This window comes from Magnolia sinica, chromosome 5, assembly GCF_029962835.1.
Source record: "Magnolia sinica isolate HGM2019 chromosome 5, MsV1, whole genome shotgun sequence".
In the NCBI taxonomy this organism is placed as follows: domain Eukaryota; kingdom Viridiplantae; phylum Streptophyta; class Magnoliopsida; order Magnoliales; family Magnoliaceae; genus Magnolia; species Magnolia sinica.
The window spans coordinates 1,329,601-1,355,372 of record NC_080577.1 but is presented as its reverse complement, the minus strand read 5'-3'; the positions used below and the strand labels follow the sequence as shown (position 1 = coordinate 1,355,372).

Below are 25,772 nucleotides of genomic sequence, written 5' to 3'. Positions count from 1 at the left end.
CGTAACGCCGTTTTCTACTCTTAATAACTAGAAAGTTTATGTAACTCAGCTGATGAGTATTGTTTATTGAAATAACCATTAAAGACCAGATGCATTGGAATGAAAAACGTGATAATGCATGTATGGTACAACTGTCAGAGCCCCACTACGGATGGATGGATATCGTTCTAACCATGTTTAATGTTTGTTGACCTTATCCATCTAATCTATGCTAATTATTTCAAACCAATTTTCTTTTATGTTCGATCTTAAACTTTCTAAAGGTGGACGACTATATTACTTTTGCAGCATTTATTAATGAAAGATAATACATACACTCAAAAGAAATGGAAAATGAAATTACAAATGGCCAGGTTATAAAGGTGGACGACTATATTACTTTTGCAGCATTATGGATTTATCATGTTCTGAAAAATATGCTTTTTACACACACCCATAAATATCAATTGATCTTTAATTTCTAGCCCTTAATTTGTCAGTTATTTGCTTTTATGTCTCACCGTCAATCTAAAGGCTACTACTTAGATGGCGAGGATCACCTCATTTGTGCATATCTAGAATCGGTTCCGTCCATTGTGGGTCCAAAGCTTCTAGGAAGTTTTTAATGATGGTCATTCAATCCCTTATATGTGCCTTATTTGAGCCTTGGATCTACCTTATTTTTTGGGTTATACTTTAAAATGATATGACAAAATAGATGTACGTGGTGGATAAACAAGCACATCACGGTTACGCTGCCACGACAAGACTCCATTTTAGCAATAACCCCAGCCTGGCCCACATGTATGGTTTTATCCACACAATTCAATTATTATTATTTTGTATCAATTTACATTATAAACTCAAAAATGAGGTAGATCCAAGGCTCAAGTGGACTACACCACAGGAAGCAGGCCACTGTAATGATCTGCTATCCAACATGTTCACCAACATGTTCACATAGTAGTATGGACCTGGATGAATCTAAAACACAAATATCAGTATAATCCAAAACTTGTGCAACTCCTGTGAAGTTTTGAATGGTTGGTGTTCAATTTCCATTGTGTATTCACCTTAAGTCTTGTATGTCTCATTTTTGTTGGGCTTATGTGATGTAGAGTACGCCGCAGACATTTTCATGTCCAAGATGGATCAGAGAAGACCCGATCAAAGGCAGAAATCATCAAGATCATCAGAACTATAAAACAGGTATATCTCGCAAATTGGAATGAGTTACTCGACATATCATATATGATTTCGGGGTAGGACGAGGTACTTTAGGCAACCAACCTAGCATACCGGGTTGCCCATGCCGAATTTGCGTGATTCCATCCTATCGACGGTAAAATTCCATGTTTAGTTTCACTTTTACTATAAATATTAAGTTTTAGTGTAATTATAACTCTTCATCCGTTGAGCTTTAGGAGTTGTGTCCAATATGAAAAGTGCTTAGAATAATTAGGAGAATATCGTGGTTAAGTCACATAGTACACTTACTATAAAAGTAAATTTCCTATATATTGTAAGTTACAAATTTTAGAGAGTTTTAGTTATAGTTTACTTCTGATTTCTCTCCCATTGCTTGGTATTCCTATTTAAAAGGTTGTGAACTCGTTTATTTCATTAATTAATCAAATTACAAATTTCTTTAGAATTTTGTTTATATTTTTATTGCTTTTTCCTCATGAATTCGAGAAGTCTCTGTGAGGAGTCCAGAGAAGCTTCGTGGATTCGAAGTAGTCATCCTCAAGGAAGACGGTGATCGACCTCATCACGTTCATCCCTACGTCAATTGGTATAAGATCGAGGATTCCCCTGGGGCTGATGATAAACTACTAAAGTATGAGTCAAAATCTTGTGGACGGTGATCCAAGGATTCGTTATTTTTTGGAAAGAATGAAAGTTTTCCACCGGGAGAGTCAATTGACCATGCAAGGGCTTCAGGCAACCTTCAACTGTATTGTGGATGCGCTAATTCCGCCCCAAGTTCAAAGTGATGCTCAACTGCCCGTGGTCATTATACGACACAACCCTGATTTCTGCAGCATACCATTAGATGATGATAAATCGCAGGCTACCACTTTGATTGTGAGGAAGTCGTTATACATGCCAAAGGTAGAAATAGAATTATACTTGACAACATCTTTCAAACAATGTGCATTGTAAGTCAAAAAGTTTGTAATGTGATCATCGAAGTCAGGAGTAGTAAGAATCTTGTGTCGATAGTAATGGTAAAAAGGTTGCAACTGAAAATAAAAAAGCATCCATCTCCGTACACGATTTGATGGATCAAAGAGGTCAATAAAAGAAATGTAACTGAACAATGTAGTCTCGTTTTCAATTGATAAACATTATAAGGATCAAGTACTTTATGACGTAGTTGACATGAAAGTTTGTCATATGTTACTTGTGTGGGACTTAATCTATATGCGGAATAGGCCCACGGATCTGTCTGTGCATGGGACATGGCGATCAGGGGTCGGATAGCTTACCTAGCTGTGATGTCGCCATGGAAGCCGGATAAGAATACCGATAATTCCTGAAGAGCTTAGGATCTTGCTCTCCTTCATACCCTTTCTGCAATATAATAGATGGGACTCGAATTCTGCTGCATGGTGTAGGATCGGGGACCTAGCTCTCTTTTATAGAATCTATGGAGAGAGAGTTTGAAATCCATCACAACTCTCTCTCTCCCACGCTCGACATTGTAGTATCCTAGTTCAACTCAAACTGTTGTCTGCGTAAGACAGCTATAGCATTCCAGCCCTAGTACTCAAAGATGCGCAGATAGACTGTGCAACGCATCACCTGAAGTGGGGCCCACTGGTCTACTCAATCATCCAATCCAACTATATGACAATCCAGACCGTTGATCAGTGAGGCCCACTAAATAGAGCTCTTACATTCTCCCACTTGGGCCTCATTGAGCAACGTTAATGATAGTCATGTAAAATTATTTAGAAAATAAGTTTTGATCTTTTAAGAAAATGTCCAAATGGTTAACCAATAAAAAATAGTTGGACAGTATGAGTAATGCTATTCAATCTGGTTCATCAAAACAGTCAGTATCGAAATGTGGTAGTCATCACAACATTTAGGCGAAGTGAGTCTAAGCGCGATCACAATTACTTTTTATCTTAACGACATATATCACGAACTAGGAAATGTAGTATAAGGATTACACACTTTAGTGTGATGTTATGTGTCTATCCTTAAGAGGTCCTGAAGCTTTTACATGTCTCCAACGATACACGACTGTAGTTCTACTTACTCAAAATTTGCGCATATATATAGAGAAGTAGAAATGAATCTTTATATCAAAATCATCCAAACAAACTATATAAAACGAGATATCTAAGTGTCTGTGAAAATCAAAGTACGCTCAACTCCCGCTAACTGAAAACATCTATGGAATTAATGACTCCTATGGATGTTACATACTCCTGAAATGGCGTGATAGGGAGCCCTTTAGTGAGCGGATCTGCAATCATCTGCTTAGTGCCGATGAATTTCACGGACACTTGATGATTCTAAACCCCTTCTTTTACAACAAGATACTTGATGTCGATATGCTTCGACCTTGACGAATGCTTGTTATTACTAGAGAAGGAAATAGCAGCCGAATTATCGCAAAATATTCTCAATGGTTTCGGGATATGCTCCAGTACCCGTAAACCTGAGAAGAAACTCTGTAACCATAGTGCCTGATTAGATGCCTCATGGCAGGCAATAAATTCAGCTTCCATAGTGGATGAAACTGTGGTAGACTGTTTCACGCTTTTCCACGACACAGCTCCTCCCACCATCATGAAGATGTATCCTGAAGTAGATTTCTTAGTATCAACGCAGCCTGCGAAGTCTGCATCTGAATATCTGATCAACTCCAACTGATCAGACCTTCTGTATGTGAGTCCGAAGTCTTTCGTTCTCTGAAGATACCGTAATACTTTCTTTGTAGCTATCCAATGTTGCATTCCTGTATTAGATAGATATCTTCCCAACATTCCAGTGACAAAGGCAATGTCCGGTCGCGTACAGACTTGAGCATACATGATGCTCTTTACTACTGATGTGTACAAATTTTTTTTCATTCGATTCTTTTCTAAATCATTTTTTGGACACTGAAATAAACCAAATTTGTTGCCCTTCACAATGGGTGACTTTCCTGAAGCACAATTTTGCATGTCATATCTTTTGAGTACCCTAATAATATAGGCCCTCTGTGACAAGCTGAGCAATCCAAGTGTTCTATCACGGCGAATCTCAATGCCGATGACGTAAGAAGCTTCACCAAGGTCTTTCATTTTAAACCTTTGAGATAAGAATTTCTTAGTGTCACTCAACATCCTAGTATCACTGCTAGCTAACAGAATGTCATCAACATACAAAATCATCATAACGAACTTACTCCCACTGGTTTTAATGTAATGCATTCATCTGCAGTGTTTTCTACAAAGCCATATGAAGAAATTACTTCATGAAACTTAAGGTACTACTGTCGCGATGCCTATTTCAACCCATAGATGGACTTCTTAAGTTTGCAAACCAAATGTTCTGATCCAATAGCTATAAAACCTTCGGGCTGCAACATGTACACATTCTCATTCAGATCCTCATTGAGAAATGCAGTCTTTACATCCATCTGATGTAACTCTAAATCCATATGAGCTACAAGAGCCAATATGATCCTGAACAAGTTTTTCTTGGATACTGGTGAGAAAGTCTCCTTAAAGTTAATGCCCTCAAGTTGGTTAAAACCCTTGACAACAAGTCTGGCTTTATATCGTTCGACATTACCTTTGGAGTCCCGTTTGGTTTTAAATATCCATTTACAACCAATCGGCCTTATTCCAGTGGGTAACTCTACAAGATCTCATACTTTATTGTCCTACATGGATTTCAACTCATCTTTCATGGCATTAAACCAACGAGAAGGATCAACACTTTGTTTGACTTGTGTAAAGGATTCAGGATCCTTTTCCACCCCCATATTAAAGTCGTGTTCCTGTAAGTATACGATGTAATCGCCTCGATTTACAGGCATTCTCTCTCTTTCAGATCTTCTTAATGGTTCAGCTTGTTGAGTCTGATCTTGATTTTCCTCATCAGTGGTTTGTATATGAGTTTCTACGTGGTGCTCTACAGTGACTGCAGAATCGACTGAATCATTAATGTCCACGTGATCTGGATTGACTATGACAGGAGTCGTAGTCCTTTGTTCCTCAAATACAAAATTTCTTATGTTCGTGCTCCCACTGTTTTCAGTGTCCTCAATAAATCTGGCATTCCCAGTCTCAACAATTCTGATAGAGTGGGAAGGACAGTAGAATTAATAGCCTTTTGATCTTTCTAGGTATCCAATGAAGAAATAGCTTATGGTTCTAGGATCAAGCTTCTTTTCATGCGGGTTATAAATTTTGGCCTTAGCAGAACAACCCCAAACATGTAGATATCAGAGACTTGGTTTTCTCCCATTCCACAACTCAAAAGGAGTTTTGCTTACTGCTTTGCTGAGAACCCTGTTTAATATATGAACTGCAGTTTTAATCGTATCACCCCATAGAGATTCTAGTAATGTTGAATTGCTGACCATACTTCGCACCATATCCATAAGGGTGCGATTATGTCTCTTAGTAACTCCATTCTGCTCTGGAGTACCAGGTATAGTGTACTGAGCAACAATGCCACAATCATGCAGGTATTTAGCGAATGGCCCTAGATTGCGTCCTGATTCATCATATCTGCCATAATATTCACCACCACGGTTAGATCTGACAACTTTAATTCTCTTATTGAGTTGATTTTCAACCTCGGCCTTATAGATTTTAAAAGTATCCAGGGCATCGAATTTCTCACTGATAAGGTATAGGTACCCAAAGCGAGAGTAGTCATCTATAAAAGTAATGAAATATTTGTGGCCGCTCCATGAGGCTGTAGGGAATGGTCCACAGATATCTGTATGTATAACCTCTAATAGATCTACACTCCTGGTTGCACCTTTCTTTCTCGTTCTAGTCTGTTTCCCTTTTATACAATCAATGCATACTTTATAGTCAAAAAAGTCTAGAGAATGCAAAATTCCTTCTCACACAAGCATGTCTAATCTCTCACGAGATATATGGCATAGCCGCTTGTGCCACAACATGGAAGAATTCTCATAGTCTAGTCTTCGCTTGGATCCCACTACATTTCCATGCAAGGTATTAATATTATAGACGTGAGAGGCAATCAAGTCTAACTAGTATCAGTTGTTTACTAAAGAGCTGGTTCCAATTTTAATCAAATTAAAGTAAATACTAAAACTTTTGTTTCCAAAGTGGAACGAATATCCCAAATTATCCAAACAGGAAATTGAAACTAAATTGCGCCTTATAGACGGCACACAGAATGTATTTACTAAATTCAAAAAATGACCAGACTTCAACTTAAGCCTATAGACTCCTATTGCCTCCACGTCATTTTTGACACCATTGCCTACGTATACTGAGCGCTTTGCATCAGTTGGTGGCCTAGCCTGTGGTAATTCCTGCATAAAAGTGCATATGTGAATAGTAGTTCCTGAATCTATCCACCAGGAATCCGCTGACACATTGGTCAGATTAGATTCAAAACAGACAAGAACAGAATGATTACCTTTCTTTATGAGTCAATCCTTAAAACCTTTGCAGTCTTTCTTTAGATGACCCGTCTTTTTACAAAAGAAGCATAGTTTGCCTTTAACCCGTTTGCGTTTAGATCTATTTCTAGATTGATTCTCATGGTTTTCAGATGGAGGACCAGAGAATCCATTATTAGAACCTTATTTCCTCTTCCTTCTACCTTTATTCCCTCACCCATGCCCTTGTCCTAAAGTCACCATATTAACATTTTGAACTTTTATCATCTGTCTGATCCTGTCCTTTTTTTGGACGCACTGAGTAATGAGTTCATCTAATGTCCACATGTCCTTCATAGTATTGTAGTTTACCAGGAACGTGCCGAATTGGGGAGGTAGGTTGTTCATGATCAAATGAACTAGTTGATCATCAGTGAGTACAAGCCCTAGAGCACGGATCTTAGAAACAACTTCGATCTGCTCTATAATGTATTCACGAATGTTGCCTTTTCCATCATAGGACGAGCGGGTCAATTTATTCAAAAGAATGCCCACTTCAGATTTATCAGATTTCTTAAATCATTTTCCCATTTCAGTCAGGAAAACTTTAGCCCTATCTGTTTCAAGCATGACACCCTTCATCGATTCAGAAATTGAATACTTAATGACTTTCAGGCATGTATCATTAATCTAAACCATGCAACCCATCGATTATATTCAGCTTCAGTGGCATTATCAGATGGCTTTGGCAGTTCTGGTGTTATCAGGGCAAGATCTAATTGAATACAGCCCAGTACAACTTCAATGACGTTCTTCCATTGAGCCTAATTGAATTGAGACTGAAATAAAAGAGATACATTTATACTCACATTAGTTCATAATTTCACAAAGCAATTTAGTAAATATAAACAAATATCAGGCAAAGTTAATCAATTCAGTTGCTAAGGGAGGCATCAACTGAATCATTTAGGATGACGATGGGCCCAACCATCTCATCCTGGTGAGAATCTGTTACATCATCATCATTCCTCCTCTGGGTGGTAATAATAATATGTTAGTGATTCTCCTAAACATGAAGCTAAGTGATGTCAGTCATGTAAATCTGAGACACTCAACACCTGTGGGTGAGATGAGTCTTTCAGCTTTACATCACCAGCACCATTTACTTCACCCGTTCACATGTCTGTCAAACGGTAATCGTCTGTGTTTTCGTTACCATACGCAGATAATGTGAACGCAACTGTATGCAATCCTCCTTATCCCAATATTACAAGTCTGTACTTGTAGAATTTTCATTCGATTCTTTTCTAAATCATTCTTTGGACACTGAAATAAACCAAAATTGTCGCCCTTCACAATGGGCGACTTTTCTGAAGCACAATTTTGCATGCCATTCCTTTCGAGTACCCTAGTAATATACGCCCTCTGTGACAAGCTGAGCAGTCCAAGTGTTCTGTCACGGCGAATCTCAATGCCGATGACGTAAGAAGCTTCACCAAGGTCTTTTATTTCAAACCTTTGAGATAAGAATTTCTTGGTGTCGCTCAACATCCTGGTATCACTGCTAGCTAACAAAATATCATCAACATAGAAAATCATCATAACGAACTTACTCCCACTGGTTTTAATGCAGATGAATGCATCTGCATTAAAATCAATGGGAGTAAGTTCGTTATGATAATTTCTTGGTGTCGCTCAACATCCTGGTATCACTGTTAGCTAACAGAATGTCATCAACATACAAAATCATCATAACGAACTTACTCCCACTGGTTTTAATACAGATGAATGCATCTACATTAAAACCAGTGGGAGTAAGTTCGTTATGATAATTTCTTAGTGTCGTTCAACATCCTGGTATCACTGCTAGCTAACAGAATGTCATCAACATACAAAATCATCATAACGAACTTACTCCCATTGGTTTTAATTTGAAACTCTAATTTTAGGGATTGGAAATTGAAGCCCCTAATCTTCTAATTTGCGGATTCGAAATCGAAATCCCTAATCTACTCTGGATTTTGGGGATGGGAATCTGAAATTCCCAATTTGGGATTTAGGATTCGAAATCCCTAATTGCTGTATTTGGGATTAAAATCCCTAATTTCAAATTTTGGGGATTCCGAATTAAAAGAAAAAAAAAAACCCCCCAATTGATATCTGAATTTGGGGATTCGAATTCGAAATCCCTAATTTGGGATGTGGAAATTGAAATTCCTAATTACTTTATTTGTCTTTAAGGTTTTCGAAATTCAAATCCCTGATCTTAATATTTCTGGATTCAGGGACTTGGAAATCCCTGATCACAACTGTTTCAAGAATTCGAAAATCCCTGCTATGATCAGATATAGCTAGATGTGATCATCCATACCTATGCACAAATAGCTCTGATACCAACTGTGGGACTTAATCTATATGCGGAATAGGCCCACGGATCTGTCTATGCATGGGACATGGCGATCAGGGGTCGGATAGCTTACCTAGCTGTGACGCCGCCATGGAAGCCAGATAAGAATACCAGAATACCGATAATTCCTGAAGAGCTTAGGATCTTCCTCTCCTTCACACCCTTTCTGCAATATAATAGATGGGACTCGAATTCTGCTACATGGTCTAGGATCGGGGACTTGACTCTCTTTTATAGAATATGTGGAGAGAGAGTTTGAAACCCATCACAACTCTTTCTCTCTCCCATGCTCCACATTCTAGTATCCTAGTTCAACTTAAACTGTTGTCTGCGTAAGACAGCTATAGCATTCCAGCCCTTGTATGCAGAACTGCGCAGATAGACTGCGTAGCGCATCACTTGAAGTGGTGCCCACTGGTCTACTCAATCATCCAATCCAACTATATGATAATCCAGACCGTTGATCAGTGAGCCTCACTAAATAGAGTTCTTACAACTTGGTCGACCATGACAAAATAATATTGATACTATCGCTATGTATAAAGGTCAGGATAAAGTATTTAAATTTACTAAAGATGGCAGAAAGATTGGCCCCGTCTCTACGAGAATGGAGAACCAACCAAGACTTTTAAAGTAAACAATTTGAAGAAACAAGAGATATATATGCATTAGTTGAAAAGAAAGAATCTATGAAGCCCATGATCACCCCAGGAGATTTGAAACAAGTGTTACAGGAGTTCAAGGCGATTGTGCTCGATGAACTCCCTAATAAATTACCTCTCATACGAGATATATAAAACCACATTGATCTTGTCACAGGAATAAGTCTGCCTAATTGCCCACATTATTAGAAGAAATGTGAGATCTTGAAAGCAAAAGTAATGTATTGTGTCAATTCAAGAGCCTAATGTCAAATACAAGAAAATGGCTAATAAACATCGGCATAAAAAGTTATCTTAGAATTAAAAACCAAGTCCCTTAAGTAACTCAAAGACAAGTTTTTTCCAAGTAGAGGGGTTTAATATAGAACATGTCATAGATACATTCCTAGTATGGTTGGACTAAAAGAAGGTGGACTGTAAATTGGTCATAACTTTTGATCCAGATATCGTTACGGCACACCAGACCGAGTATCATGAATCGAAGTGGCACGAGAACTCGAAGACGAGTTCTTTTGAAGTGGAAGGGACTGATGTAGAGCGGGCCGCAGACACTTTCATGTCCAAGATGGATCAGAGAAGGCCCGATCAGAGGCAGAAATCATCAAGACCGTCAGAAATTTAAAACAAGCATATCTCGCAAATTGGAATGAGTTACTCGACGTACCATATATGATTTTGGGGTAGGACGAGGTACTTTAACCAACCAACCCAGCTATGCCGGGTTACCCACACCGAATTTACGAGATTCCATCCTATTGATGGGGAAATTTCATATTTAATTCCGTTTTTACTGTAAATAATAAGTTTTAGTTTAATTATAACTCTTCATTCATTGGGCTTTAGAAGTTGTGTCCAACATGAAAAGTGCTTAGAATAATTAAGAGAATAGCGTGGTTAAGCCACATAGTACACTCACTTACTATAAAAGTAAATTTCCTATATATATATAGTAAGTTACAAATTTTAGAGAGTTTTAGTGATAGTTTGCTTCTTATTTCTCTCACTTTGCTTGGTATTGTTATTTTCCAGTGGATTCGATAAGTCTCTACAAGAAGTCCAAAGAAGCTTCGTGGATTCGAAGTAGTTATCCATGAGGAAGACGGTAATCGACTTCATCACGTTCATCCCTGCGTCATTATGCTTTAAAATGGTACTGAAAAATGAATGGACGGTGTGGATAAAACCATGGTAGGCCCCTAGCAGCCCCGGCATGTGCCGGGCTGGGACAGGCGGGGTAGTACCTAATCCACGTCTGGTTGCGTGCTCCTCACCCCGTCCCATCATGAATCTCTGTTCAAAACTGTGATGAAGCGTAATCGGAAAATGCACTGGCGAGATTACAATGCATCCGGACCGACCGTAGCAAACAAACAAGGTCCGTATCATGAAACAGTCCGTCGCAAGTACCGTAGCAAACAGAAACGGTCGGTTAGGAACGTTGAAAACATTGGACTTTGGACAGAAGATGGCCTTCTGTTCGGAGAGGGACCAAACGAATGGGTGGTACAGCGGTTGCACCACGTGCACCGTAGTGAGGTTGGGCGGGAAACGAATATCGGCAGTTCCGGAAAGCCGCCTTCACACTCAACGAGCGAAGATGCTTCACAAATGCCAATGCTGCACACGTGTGAGAGTTCTCAGACGCCCATTAGGCCGGCCTCGCAATGAAAATTCCCCAAGCCAGATTCAGGAGGCTGGAGAAACACGCCCTGAAACGGTAACGTTTGATTGAACACGGTGCCGTTGTTGAAGATGGGGCAACGGAGTGGTTGAGGCCTGACCTGGAGGGGAGCGGATTACGTGAGACCCCGGCCTCACACAGGACGGTGAGACCCTTACTGTGTGGCCCACCTCGATGCATGTATTCTGTATCCACGCCATCCATCCATTTTTCTAGATCATTTCCTCCTTTTATTCTAAAAATGAAGCATATTTAATTATCAGGTGGACTATACTGTAGGAAATAGTTGTGATTGAATGCCCTACTATTGAAAACTTCACAGGGAACACCTTACTATTTCTGCAGTGTTTATTTGCCATCTAATTTGTACGTGAAAAGAAAAAAACAAATATTAGGATGATTCAAAACTTTTGTGCACCATTAATAGTTAATCACCACAGTTTACTATGATATGGTCCACTTGATAATTGGATCTGCCACGTTTTTTTCGATAAAAATGGATAGTGTGTGTGTGTGTATATCAAGGTGGGCCCTATGATAAGGGCCGCAGCATCTTAGGTGAGTCTGGGTCTCACCTAATGCGCTCACTACCTGGAGGGATCCGGTTGGTTCGGTCCGCTTGATGTTGATGGAATATTATCCGATCGAGAAACTTTCAAACATACTTTGATGGCATATATTTAGCAGCAGCTGCACAGCAATTAAAACTTCACAATGCCAACAATTAGACTAACTTAATATCTTTCACTTCACTAAATTCAGCTTAAAAAGTGGTTCAGATTGGGTTGGTTGGTCCAACCAAATCCTCACCGGGTCCGGTTCCGAATATCCCAAGCTAAGTATCAGCGCGGCCCACTCATCATGTGGCCCTTCACTTCCTATCCATGTGGATAGTTTGTTATACTTTGTTTCTAACTTGTAATTTTTTTTGTGATGCGTGGCCAAGATGATGTGTGAACCAAATGGATTTTTAGGGTCAAGGAACGTCCTAGATGGGCGTCATCTGACGATTGGTCTGAATCTCTCTCACGCAAAAGAGACGTTGACACGTGTGCAGCGACTAATCTTTCGAACGCATGTATGCTGGACTGCAATAGAAATCATTTTCTCCACTGGAGGACATGGGCATTAAGCTCCGGTTTCCAGTTTCTAGATCGACTGGTGGGCCCTATGATGTAGTGATGTATATTGCACTACGTTGCACGGCTGGCCCACAACATGAACAGAGCACGCCACAAAAGTCTACTCGACAAAACAATGTTACACGTTGATCTGTGTCTTGCAAATAGACGGTCAATCATCACTGGACAAAAATCCCGACATCAAATGCTAGAATCCTTCAATGCGGAATTCATTTAAGAGGTGGTCCATACATGGTGGGTTTCATCAGTCCAACGGCATGGATCACTGAACCTTGGTCACCATTTCTACAAATTGAAGACCCGAATATCGAGTGACACTACTCGCTCGAGGATTATATAATTTATTTGAAAGGAGCGTTGCGAAAAGGTGCAGTGAATTATTCATGAGCTGGGGGGAAACTTCTCTCTCTCTCTTTTCCGTACCTAGGGCGTGTTTGGCCGGGTGAATGGGAAGGGATTGAATGGTATTGCAGTGGATGGGATGGATTTCAAGGTAACGATGGTGTTGTCGGTGGATTGTCCTAAGATCCATGGGATTAGGATTGCTGTACAAAGTCAGGGATTAAACCTTTCCATCTCTGTCCATCCCTCGAACCAAACACGGCCCAGGCAAATTAGGATAGATGGGATTTAAAGGTAATGATGGTGTTGTCAGTAGATTGTCTTGAGATCCATGGGATTGTTATACCTCGGGATCAGATCACCCAGGCTGATTGGCACGCCCGGCCAATCCTAGGATTTAACTTCCAATCCCTTCCAAGCCAATCCGCCGGCCAAACAGGTAGTAAACTCTGTGGGAACACTAGATGTACGTGTCTTATCCACACCTTCCATCCATTTTTAGGGCATGAACCCAAACTTGAATATCCAAATCTCGAGCGGATCACATTCACACCACAGGGAAACAGTGGGAATAATGATATCCACCGTTGAAACCTTTTTACGGCCCACAGTGATGTTTATTTGTCTTCCAAACTGTTAATATCGTTACACACAGATGGATGAACGGAAAACACATGTATCATCTTGATGAAAAACTTCTGTGGCCCCCGGAAAAGTCTTCAACGGTAGGAATTCAATTCACACTGTTCCCTTTGTGTGGTCCACTTAAGATTTTTACGTGCTTCTATTTTTAAATTATTTCCTAAAATGATACGGTAAAATGGATGGACGGAGTAGATAAGATTAAAAAAAAAAAAAAAAAAGCTGGCCCCCCAATGCATGACGTACCGAGTTAGCACGCTGTACGCTTCCTTTTTGTCGTTGTCGGATGATAAGGTAGAGCCACGAGAACCGGAATATTTTAGAGCCATCTCTCCACTGGACACGTGGAAGTATGATATGTCGATCAGATCCGATATTTACTCTCAACGGAATGGATGGTTTACATTTTCAAAGTAGAACTCATGAATCAATCCTATCCATTACCTTTCGCACAGCGTATCCTAGTGCATAACTGACCGTTAAATGTTTTTGTTTTCTAATGTAATATTAATGGCGAGAGATCACTCGGATAGAATCATCTAAATAGGAGTTAATTTTTATTCATAAGCCATCCATGGTAGGGAGCTGCACTGGTCGGTCCCGATTTCACATTAGCCAGCCACGTCCCATATGTCGTGTGGAGAGATGGATCTACCATGTTCCGGTTCTCCTGGCTCCACCGTATCATCTCCTCATAATGACCTGTTAGTCGGGTCATCAAGTGGTCCGCTGGTGGATCAGACATAGATCAACGTTCCACATTCAATGTCAATGTGCATCCTACCTTATGACCTAATGATCAGATGTTTAAGCGAGAGAACGTGCAGAATGCAGCCCATGCGACAGGGATCTCTCACACACTTGCGACGTTGGCACGTGTAAAAACTACGGGTCATCTAATAACTACTCTCGCTGGTAGCCAAACCAATGGCTGTGCTGCTGCGGAGTTGTTTTATACTCTGGCAGAGTATGGAGTTGATACTTGTTGATAGCAAAATCTGGATCATCCTTCACTCCGCACTACATAATTCTGAGAAATCCTAATTCTGCACAAAGGGTTAGCAAATGAAGCCCTGACTAAGTTGGGGGACTTCCGATGCCTAAGTCAGGTCAAGGGAATCTAATTATAAGTTGACGAGTAAAGAGAGAATTCTAGATGTTACGTACCTGTAGCAATGGAGTTTTATTGTATTTATACTTGATCATCGGATGGTCTAGGTCTGTTAATCTCAGCATGATTTGCTCAATCAATGAGATTTTCAGATCGTGAAGATATTGCGCGCAATCCAGGGATCGTGTAGCGTATCCGTGAGTGAGGTTATTAGTCACGTCTGCTTAAGGCAGTTTCTTAATTTAGCGTTTGAGATATCCATATTCAACCACGGCCTTGGCTCGGGACACCTTTCTTTGAACGAAGATGAGGATGAGGACGAGACCCCGACTCAGATGTCCTTCTCCAGATGAAGATGATGACGAGGACAAGCCCCCGGCTCAGATGTTCTTCTTCAGATGAAGATGGGAATGAGGACGAGACCCCAGCTAAGCCTTCTTTCATCGGTGGAAATTCACCTTGCTTGGCTTAGGGTTATCATCTAGAAATTCGTTCGCGCCTGATGTGATGTTCTTTTTCTGAGGCCTTACCGTTGATTTCTGAATCCAAGTGGAGCTTTGGTCTGAACGGAGTATGACTTAGCTTCATTTATCTATTGAGCATACTGGAGGCCTTCCTTTCGAGCTCCGAATCGAATGACAGATCTGTCCTGTCGAGTTGAGTTTTCTCGCAACTGATGCGAGTGGTTATGTTGTTCATATCTAGTCGGTCAGTAGACGGTCAGCTTGGAATATGCGGTCTGAGCACTACACTTTTTTTTCTTCAGTAACGTTCATCATTTCGGATGCTCTTGTGTGTTCGACTAAATTAAGAAGATGTTGATCCTCGAGACTGTAAGAGGCTCAAATCTTCCTATAACAATACCCATGCACTCAAGAATTGTATACCCATGCACTCAAGAATTGTATGTATAACTCAAATTACATCGACTAAACTGAGGAGACCAGTGTCTCTAAGTCAGTATCTCAAATTCATGTTAGTTGGGAGATTATAATCTCTTATTCGGGGACACTTGTTTACTGAAATAGAACAGTCGAATATTTTCATTTTCTTCCGTCCAATAAATGGGCACCAATAGAAAAATTAGATAATCGAATAAGCTTACTTTCGGTACGTTTTAAATCTAATATAGTGAACCATAACTCGAGCAGTTAAAAATTTCTTGTATGACACGTACACCGTTTCTAGTCAGTGCATGTGTATCAACTATCAGACTGTCAGAGCATAAAAGTTTTTCGTGCAACTTTCCGCTCTTAGAAAAAATAGCTACGCATGCACCCTCCCCACACGTACCTTTCCACTCGTCACACATGACATCATATCATGATAGTAGGACATCTGAGCCGTGGGCCCCATCGTGAAAATGATCCATTACAAAAGTCAGGATGATCTACTAATAAGCCAACGGACACACATGATCCAATGGACGGTTTCAAAGAACTTCCCGACGGCCCACATTCAACGTGAAAGTAACCCAGCTCGCAAGATGAGGGCCCCACCTTTATTCTCTCATCAAGTCATCTTCACAGATAAAACCACCCTACGCGCCTCAGATGTCCCACTTACAAGAAATTCCCACACGTGTACTTCGTGTAAAGGTGGATGTGAGGGGAGAGAGATAGAGAGAGGACGGTGTGTGGCCAGCCGGAAAGCCCAAAAAGGATAAGTCGGGCCGAGAGTCGGCACAGAAACTAATAGTGGCTCTTTCGTGATTAAACGAAAACCCTTGGGCATTATCGAACCTGACTAGGCGCCCGGGTGGACTGCATTTCGTCTCCCCTTATAAATACGACTGCATCGCAATCTTCCTTCACTCACAACAGCCTCTTCAAGAAAGAGAGGGAAAAGAAACGAAGAAGAAGAAGAAAGTCCCTTTCTCTCTCTGTGAGTTTCTAACATCTTTATCTGAATCGTTATTTCCGGTTTGAATAGTCTCGAGCAAAGCTAATTCCAGAACTGCCCTGGTTTCTTTTATTATTTTACAGGTTTTCTTCTTTAAAAATAAAAATAAAATCCTCGAAGATGTTGGAGAAGAAGATGGAGGAATTCGATGGGACGAAAGTGATACAGGAATTCGAAGCGGTGACGAAGGAAGCAGGGAAAGTTCAGATCGAGACGCTTCGGAAGATTCTAGAAGAGAACGCGGGGGCAGAGTACCTTCAGAAATTGGGTCTAGATGGAAGAACAGACGTGGAGAGCTTCAAATCATGTGTCCCTCTGGTCACTCATAAGGATTTGGAGCCTTATATTCAGCGAATTGCCGACGGTGACAAGTCGGCGGTCCTCACCGGCAAGCCCATCACCGCCATATCACTGAGGTTCGGCATCTCTCGGGGATTTTCTTTTCCTGATTTTTCCTTTCCTTTTTCTTTTTCCTTTTTCCTGATGGTTGTGGAAAATTCATGTTTTGTTTCGGTAGTTCGGGGACTACGCAAGGGAAGCCGAAGTTCGTGCCATTCAATGAGGAGTTGTTGAGGTCAACAATGCAGATTTACCGCACTTCGTTCGCTTTTAGAAACAGGTGATGTCTCTTTTTCTTGGTTTGGGATTTCCTGCGATTGGGTTTCGATTTCGTAGTTTCTGATTCTGTATTTGTTGCTGTCTTGAGTTTGGGAAGTCGAAACTGAAACCGGATTGTCGCGCTGTTCTATTTTAGAACTTGTTTGAGTGAATATCCATAAGGAAGAATACTATCTTTGCTGTGAATCTGTGATTAAAAATGTTACTCATCCAAGTAGGAATCTTTTCTTTTGAGAGAAGTGGAAATACGTTAGTTCTGCCTCTCAATCATGGCTGACAAACACAGGAAGATGCTGGGTCGGAGTATAATTGGATCTAGAATTATGATATTTGGGCCATGTAGAATATAATAAAGCGGGACTCAGGTATCCGTTTTATCGCAATAAATGGGTAATCCAAACAGGGTATTTTGTTAATATACCCTTTAATTAATCCTGTTTTTGAATCTTGAGTTTCTGTACGCTAGAATCGATTTTTGAATGTTTGAACAATCGAATGAATTTTGAATCCTATCTACGGATTTATAGTGACGCGTTTTGAATTTTGATTTTCCACTCATGAATGGTTTTGCAGAGACTTCCCGATAGGGAAGGGGAAGGCCCTGCAGTTCATATACAGCGGCAGGCTGTTCAAAACTGGAGGGGGTCTTGCTGCCAGCACTGCCACCACGAGTATCTTCCGCAGCGAGCTGTTCAAGAACACGATGAAGGACATACAGTCCCAGTGTGTTAGCCCTGAGGAAGTCATATTCGGGCCTGACTTCCACCAGTCATTGTATTGCCACCTTTTGTGTGGGCTGATCTACCGGGAGGATGTCCAGTTCGTGTCATCCACCTTCGCCCACAGTATTGTCTGTGCGTTTCGGACCTTTGAGCTGGTCTGGGAAGAAATCTGTACTGATATAAGAGAGGGCGTTCTCAACAGCAATGTTACCACTCCATCCATACGCAGCGCCATGTCTAAGATCCTTAAGCCAAACCCTGAATTGGCGGATTCTATATATAGGAAATGCTCAGGGTTGACTAACTGGTATGGATTGATCCCGGAGCTCTGGCCGAATGCCAAGTACGTGTATGGTATTATGACTGGATCAATGTTGCCATATCTGAAGAAACTGAGGCATTATGCGGGAAGCTTGCCGCTCTTGAGCTCCGATTATGGGTCGTCGGAAGGATGGATTGGCGCGAACGTCAACCCAACATTGCCTCCTGAGTTGGTGACTTATGCTGTGTTTCCTGATATTGGGTACTTTGAATTTATCCCGCTGAGAGAAACATTTGAGGAGCAGCAACTCGAGAAGACTGCGTCTACCGTCCTCTATATGGAATCGGAGCCGGTTGGTCTTACGGAAGTTAAGGTTGGGGAAGAGTATGAAATCATAGTCACGAATTTTGCTGGTATGAAATCCTATTGCAGCTTCTCTTCCTTTGTGTGTCATTTCTTACAAGATCATGTGAACACTATGAAGACTTGGACTAGGTTGGGGTGATTTTGTCTTTGATGACAAACAGAATCCCCTCCACCTAAATGGCTATTGAGATTGTAGCAGGACTACCTGTTCTCATCTCAATATTGTATGCGGTGGAAAAAACAGGAGAGCAGGAACCCCCGTAATGAGGTTTCTGCTTCCTGTGACACCCCAAACTCAAAGTTGATGGGCTCCACTCAAGTTGTGGAAACGATTGTAGCAGCACTTCACCAGCCCTTTCAGAAACACTTAATGTTCCAGGAATCTTTGGAGCTCTGTTTAGTCATAGAAACTAGAAAAGTTCAATTGTAAGTAGGGCTGCAACTTGGGTTTGGGTTGACCTTAACAATGATTCAGATTGTCAAGGTCCTTGGGTTGGAATTCAGGTCGGGCTGGGTTGCAGGTTGTCTGCTTGAGGTCAAGTTATGCTTGGGTTGGCCCACAATCTGACCCAACCGGCCGCTTTTCCCTCCTAATAGGAACTTGGGCAATAAATTCACTTGCATCTTTACTGTTGAAAAGAGCAAATAGATTGGCCTGGCAATGGGCTGGACCCGAGCCTGAATTGTGAACTGGTCGGGCTGTCCCTTTTCAAAATTCTGATTTTCCTGGGTCTATGCCCGTCCCATTGCCAGCTTTACAAAAAGAAGTCACCGTCCTCCCTATTCAATTTTCAATTTTTCATTTACTGCACTTGTTTAGGCTTAGCTTCCCAGAAAGGCTACTTGTTGGTTATTAATCATGGAATATGGGAACTTGATGTCGTCAACAGAGTCTTCTACTTTCCAACAAAGGCGTTTCACTGCCTTTTGAATTAATGGAAGAACGTTGGAAGTCCAAGACGACCATATCTTGCAACACTCTGTCCCTCGCGCATTTCACTGCTTTTCACTTAATTGTGTTTTTTGTGGGGCCTCATATTTCAGCTGTCTGGGGAGGGGGTTGCTGCAGCCCTCTCGGAGTACAATTTGAGAAGCTTGCAAACCCAGCCTCTTCCCTTTTAAACATTTCTTAGCTTACATGAATTTCATGTGCCCACCACTATTATAAGATAATGGAAGATGGCGTCCTTCTGTTTTTAGTTTATTGATTGCTTTGTTTTATCTTATGATTTCTTGTTTATATTTGTCGAGTAATCTCATTGCTTGCCTTGGTGTATGCTGCATTCAAACCTGTGGACCAACAAAGCCTTTTCTTTTATATTCCTTTTTAGCTTTCGCAAAGCAACTGACCCAGTGTGTTTACCTGGTCACAAATGAGAGGTCCTTGGGACTTAGAAATTTGGTCCTTTGATGACTGACATGTAAAATGAAGAGAGTATAAAAGGAAGAAAATGAAATTTCATCTTCTTGCCTCTGCTTCTCAAGCTAAAAGGAGGCAAATCACGGACGGTCCCTGCTTCTTGATGAAGTATTAAATTATTATTGAGTTTCAATAAATAATTAAATATAACTTGACTTATGAATGACATAATACCCCCAGAAACTTGTATATAAATTAAGGGAAAGTACGAGGAAAGTGAATCATCTTTTGAAGGGCATTCATGTCATTTTACAAGGGACTGGGAGGGTAGTTTGGTCATTTCTTCATTTAATTGGTGTGTGGGTACTTCATTAGTCTTCTGTAGAGTTTCTATAAGATTGTTTAAAGCTTTCTTAATCACTAGAAAACAACTTAGCTAAATAAAGAAAGCATCAGGTTTTTGTCCGCTCTGTCTGTCGATCCAATCTAGGAGATGCAAACAAGGATTAGGTGAAATGATTTAATGGAGACCACCGTCACCACACTGCATTACAAGATGGCTGTATGGTTTGGATGAAATCATGGGTTGGGATTCTTTTGGTTATTTTTCCTTTATTGAATGATGGGTTGGAAAAGGAGAATGAGAACCATAGTGGAGAGAGGTATGTTGGGAGTGGGCTGTAAAGATTAAACACTATAGAAGCTTAATATAGTATTGCGGTAAATATAGACGGCGGGTGGTCCCTTTTTTACTACTCGAGCAATTCACTCGGAGACAGCACATGGACCGTGATGGCCATTGCCCATTTCTTAATTCAAGAGTTCAACCCGCCTTTCTCTTCTTATGAATACTTTATACAATACAGAGTTAAATATATGCGGCTTGAGCTTTTTCCCGTTGACGCTCCCATCTAACCCTACTAATAAAAATTCATTTCCATGTGCATCCATTTACACGTGCATCCATCATGGTTGAGCCTCTGGGCCTACAGTGTAGTGTAGCCTAATTGCTGCCGTGATGAGGTCACATGTTCGATCAAAGCTTCTCCACTAGCAAAAACACAGAGTCATACATCTACAAGCACTTCATTCATGTTTTCAAACCCCATGGCATAGTGCTTATGGCCAAGTGTTTTGATTTTGATGTCTATATTACCTGGTTAGCTGTTTGCAACTTGCAAACAAGACTTCCTGTTTGTGCTTCCAGTTCAGTAAATCAAAGTGTAGAGTGTGTGAGTGATCCAGGGTTCAATCTTGGTAGTGTTACCTAAAAAAAAAAAAAAAAGAAAGTTCAGTAAATCAATTAGCTACCTACCAAGCTCAAAGAAAGACACATTTGCAGCCTAATAAAACATTCCTGGGATGATTAGTTTTCTGCTTTCATGGGCCCCACTTGAACAAACTCCAGGCTCGAGGCTACTGGGCATATCATATGATTCCTCTTTCTTAGATATTAAAGTCATTTTCTCAAATTATTGTAAGTAATTGCATTGTATCTATGAAATTGTGTTGCTCCTTTGTCATCAAAATGATGAAAACCTCCATGCTGGTGCGGCACAAAATCAGATTTGGATCAAAATGGAAAATCTACTGTATCTTATTCCGAGAAACATGAATTCCATCTTTATAATTGTTCAAAATGGTTATCGTTTTGTCAAGGTTCCCCCATCTTGAAAATCACTGCGCTCAATGAAATTCCAATTAATCTCCAATGTTGAATTGCAGGTCTATATAGGTACAGGCTAGGAGATGTGGTGAAGGTAATGGGATTTCACAACTCGACGCCTGAGCTGCAATTTGTGTGCCGGAGGAGTCTGCTACTGACCATCAACATAGACAAAAACACCGAGAAAGACTTGCAGTTAGCAGTGGAAGCGGCAATGAAGCTACTAGCAGAAGAAAAGATCGAAGTCATTGACTACACAAGCCATGTGGACATGACGTCAGACCCAGGCCACTATGTGATCTACTGGGAGCTGAGTGAAGAGGCAAATGATGCTGTCTTGAGTGATTGCTGCAATTGCTTGGACCGATCATTCGTCGATGCAGGATACGTTAGTTCTCGGAAGGTAAAGGCAATCGGGGCCCTTGAGCTTCGACTCATCCGTAGGGGAACCTTCCAGAAGATTCTAGATCACTACCTGGGCCTAGGGGGTGCGGTCGGCCAGTTCAAGACGCCCCGCTGCATTGGGGCCTCCAACTCTGGAGTGTTGCAGATCTTGTCAAACAGTGTTGTTAAGAGCTATTTCAGCACTGTATTTGGTTAATGTGGGATTAGACTTGTCCTGTAATAATGTTTTTTAGTTCCATCTGTGTTGATACCACTGATCAATCAACGCTCAGAAATAGTCCATCCCTTGTGATCTTTGGATTGTGGCCCATTATACATAGATCCTATCTGGGCCACCTTCCTGGTCAATGGATCTTATGCCCACGTGTACGGCTTTGATGTGATTCTGAAATGAAAAAATAAAAAATAAAAAATCTCTTTTAGCCTAAAATCAATCTGATGCGTGTTATGTTCCAGATCATTGAAGTCAATTGAAGAAATATTGGATACGAATCCTTACCTCGGTGGTAGACTCTGAGGAGTTTCAACATTGGGTCTTGGGTTCGATACCCGGTGGTGATGAAATCCCACCTTGATCTTGGGTTTGACCAGATCCTTTTTAGCGCATGAGCCAAATAGTGAAACAGATCCAATTCTCAGGTGTACCGTACCCTAGCAAACATTGGTGATTGACCATTAAAACTTTTTGTGGGGCATAAAAGTTTTGGATCAAGGTGATATTTATTTTTTATCCCTTTATCCAGAATTTTGTGACATCATCAACAGGTTTTTTTTTTTTTGGGTTAGCTTGTTAGTACACCCCACCGTCAGTTTACACTTCAATGACCACTGTTTCATGTGGTGTGTGGTCCACATTAGATTTAGATCTGTATAATTTTTCGGATGTTAACCTGATATGATCTGTAGAAATGTATGGACGGTGTGGATATAAGAAAAATACATCAAGGTGGGCCCCACAGTCAGGGAGCCACCGAAGCGCGTTCAATATATTTAAGAGAAATGATCTAGTGGGCTAACTGTACGGGAGCTTCCAATGCATCTAGTTGTATGTGGACCCGTTTCATTCACAACACCCATCCGGACCACCCGTTAGGTCAGTCCATCCTATATATATAGGCTGCCTTGAAAAAATCAGTACACTGATAGGATGATCTAAAACGCCCAACCAGTGGCATGCAAAAGTGGGCGTTTAGGACCATCTGATTGCTGCGATTCCTGCATATCAGTGGAAGAAGAGTGAACTGGACCTAATGGACGGCCCGGATAATTGATCCGGATGCCAACGATCCCACGTGTAATGAGGTGCACTAAGAAGTCTTGATTGCTTCAACCTTGATCTGAACCGTTGGATGTGTGTCTTTGCGATTGAATCTTCTTCTAAAATGCCACATGAACTGATGAGGTTTATTTGAAACCACCGGGCTCTTGATTGATGATCAGATGCTTCTGATATTTTTGGGGTGATCATATTGTGACCTTTTAACGGTCAACACTTGGGCCATGTCTTGACCATTAGATTTGGACCTTTCTTTAAAGAGCTTGTTGGTCGGATTCTGAGATTTTGAAATTTCCTCTTGGATGGTCCTACTCCTGATTCAATGATTCAATGAGGGGCCCTCGACTGATGGACTGGAACACATGCCAGAGATCCGGTCCACTCATCAGGCATGCGCACTGTGAACATGTGACAAACCAAAAAAATCAAGGTGGTACGCTCATCAACTGAGCTACACCTGTTGGTCGAATTTGGACCGTTGGATTATTTTTCTAAACGCCCATTTTTCTTCATTGTTTTTTATCGTGATTCAGTGTACCCTGCCTGATGAATGGTGGCATGGGTCTCTGACAGGTTTGTCGTCTGGCTGAGATGTGTTCACATCCATGATAAGGACCTGCGGCTGCTTTTTGATGGATGATCTGGTCCGATCTTTTTGTGTCCTACTGTCGCTCCGCAGCTGTACACATGTCACATCAATCGCACGATCCTATCTCTCCATTTAGCAGACTTCCAGAGGAGTGCTAAGGGAATAATCAAGAGTCCACATTCAATGAAGAAACTTTGGATGATAGTGTGGTCCCATCAGTGAGATTTTCGGACAAACACATCTATGGTGGGTGGGCCCAGATGGATGGCCAGTTTGGATTGTCTAGACAGCCCATTTTCATGGGTGGGCCCAGTTAACTACACATGAATCGCGATTCGCGGCAAAGGCAACACGTTGTCCACAAGATGCTAGTGTACTGTCTAGCTCCTGGAAAGCGTATTGCGTCCTGCCCCCGCTTGACAGAACCGGTCCATGCAAGGGCTCTGTGGGACCCACTGTGATTTATGGTTTTCAGCCATACTAATAATCAAAATTTCTAGAATATTTTAGTATATGTGTACAAAAATGAGGCTTATCCAAAGCTCAACTGGATCACACATTGGTGATTGAACGGTCACCATTAAAAGCTTTTTGGAGGCTACAGAAGCTTTGGATCAAGATGAAATTTTTTTTTTTTCCTTTCATCCAGGACTATGTGACATTATTAACAGGTTGGGTGGAAAATAAGATCACAGTGGACCCTAGAGAGTTTTCAACGGTGGCCCTCATTATAAATGATTCTTCCTATGGTGTGATCTACTTGACCCTTGGATCTGACTCTATTTTGATATGGTACACTAATATGTTCTGGGAAAACGGATGAACGGTGTGGATATGACCCATACATCTAGGTGGGCACTGGTTCGATTTCCGTCCATGCGGGGGCAGGACGGAGTGCGCTTCCTTCGTTCTCCTGTCCTTTCGACTTCCATTTCGAATATTTGAAAGTTCCACAAGCGTGGGAGTTTGGTTGTCCACACACGCATGATTTACAATATAAAATTCATTTACTTGATCAGATCATTGCTTCAGGTGTCTTACATAGTAAAAATCAATCTATTTAGCACATTAAGTAGACCACATACTGTGAAGAAAATAGACGGCTATAAATTGTTTTAGCCGTTGGTTTACTTTACATATTATAGGTCCCATAAAGAGTAAACTATAAAGATCTAAATACAATTTCCATTCAGATAGAACGTTCAGATCTTCCACATTTGTTCGATACTGGCATGTATTCTTGCGTGTGATTGGCCGCGTTTCCACACGCGTGAAAGAATCATCGAACCTCTACAGTATTTAATTGATTTTTGACCCCTTTATACAGTACATTGAGGTTTGGTAGCCCCACATGCACCCCCACACACGGATCTCGTGTCAAACTGCGACGCGTGTGGGACATCTGAGCAGTGCATAAGGTAGCCCCTGCAACGACCTCGCGGAACCCCACCGCGGATGGCCCACGAACCCCAAATCTTCCTAATTGGAAAATTCTAACTTTTCATGTAGCCAGTCCGACCAGGTATGTGCAGGACATCCAATCCGTCCATCATTTGCTTCTCCTCCTGTTCTCATGGGAGCCGGAAAATCAGGGTGATTAAAAACTCAGGTGGGCCACACCATAAGTATAGGAATGGGACACCTACCATTAAAAACCTTCTGGATTATGTGTGGGGCCTACACTATTCTTCATATACCATGTAAGCCATTGATATTATGCATCCTACATGGATGAACGGACCCCAAAAGTCAGGCCATTCAGAACGATTTTAGAGGTTTCGAGGAAGATTTTGCATGGTGGAGCCCACCTGAGCCTTTTATCAGGCTGATCCAAGAAGAACATGAGAGAGCACGCATGATGGATAGATTGAACGTCATGCACACATCACGGTGGGCCCCACACATTGCATTGTAGCTGACGTTTAGCTTACTAAGACTTGTAATGGATCCGCCTGCCAGCATCGTTCAATTGGCTTTCAACATGTATGTCATTTAAAAGGAAAATACAGCAAGGGTCCACATTCATCCAAGGAAAAAGATTCAAT

The 25,772-nt window shown here is 41.2% G+C and overlaps 1 protein-coding gene across 1 annotated transcript; it reads left to right on the top strand.

Moving 5' to 3' along the window:
• The first annotated feature begins 16,533 nt into the window (after positions 1-16,533).
• LOC131245063 (jasmonoyl--L-amino acid synthetase JAR4-like) lies at positions 16,534-22,100 on the top strand. Its single transcript, XM_058244247.1, has 4 exons — positions 16,534-16,879; positions 16,981-17,082; positions 17,655-18,478; positions 21,517-22,100. Exons 1-4 carry the CDS (start codon positions 16,584-16,586, stop codon positions 22,056-22,058), a joined length of 1,764 nt encoding a protein of 587 aa, XP_058100230.1. The 5' UTR covers positions 16,534-16,583; the 3' UTR covers positions 22,059-22,100.
• The last annotated feature ends 3,672 nt before the right edge of the window (positions 22,101-25,772 follow it).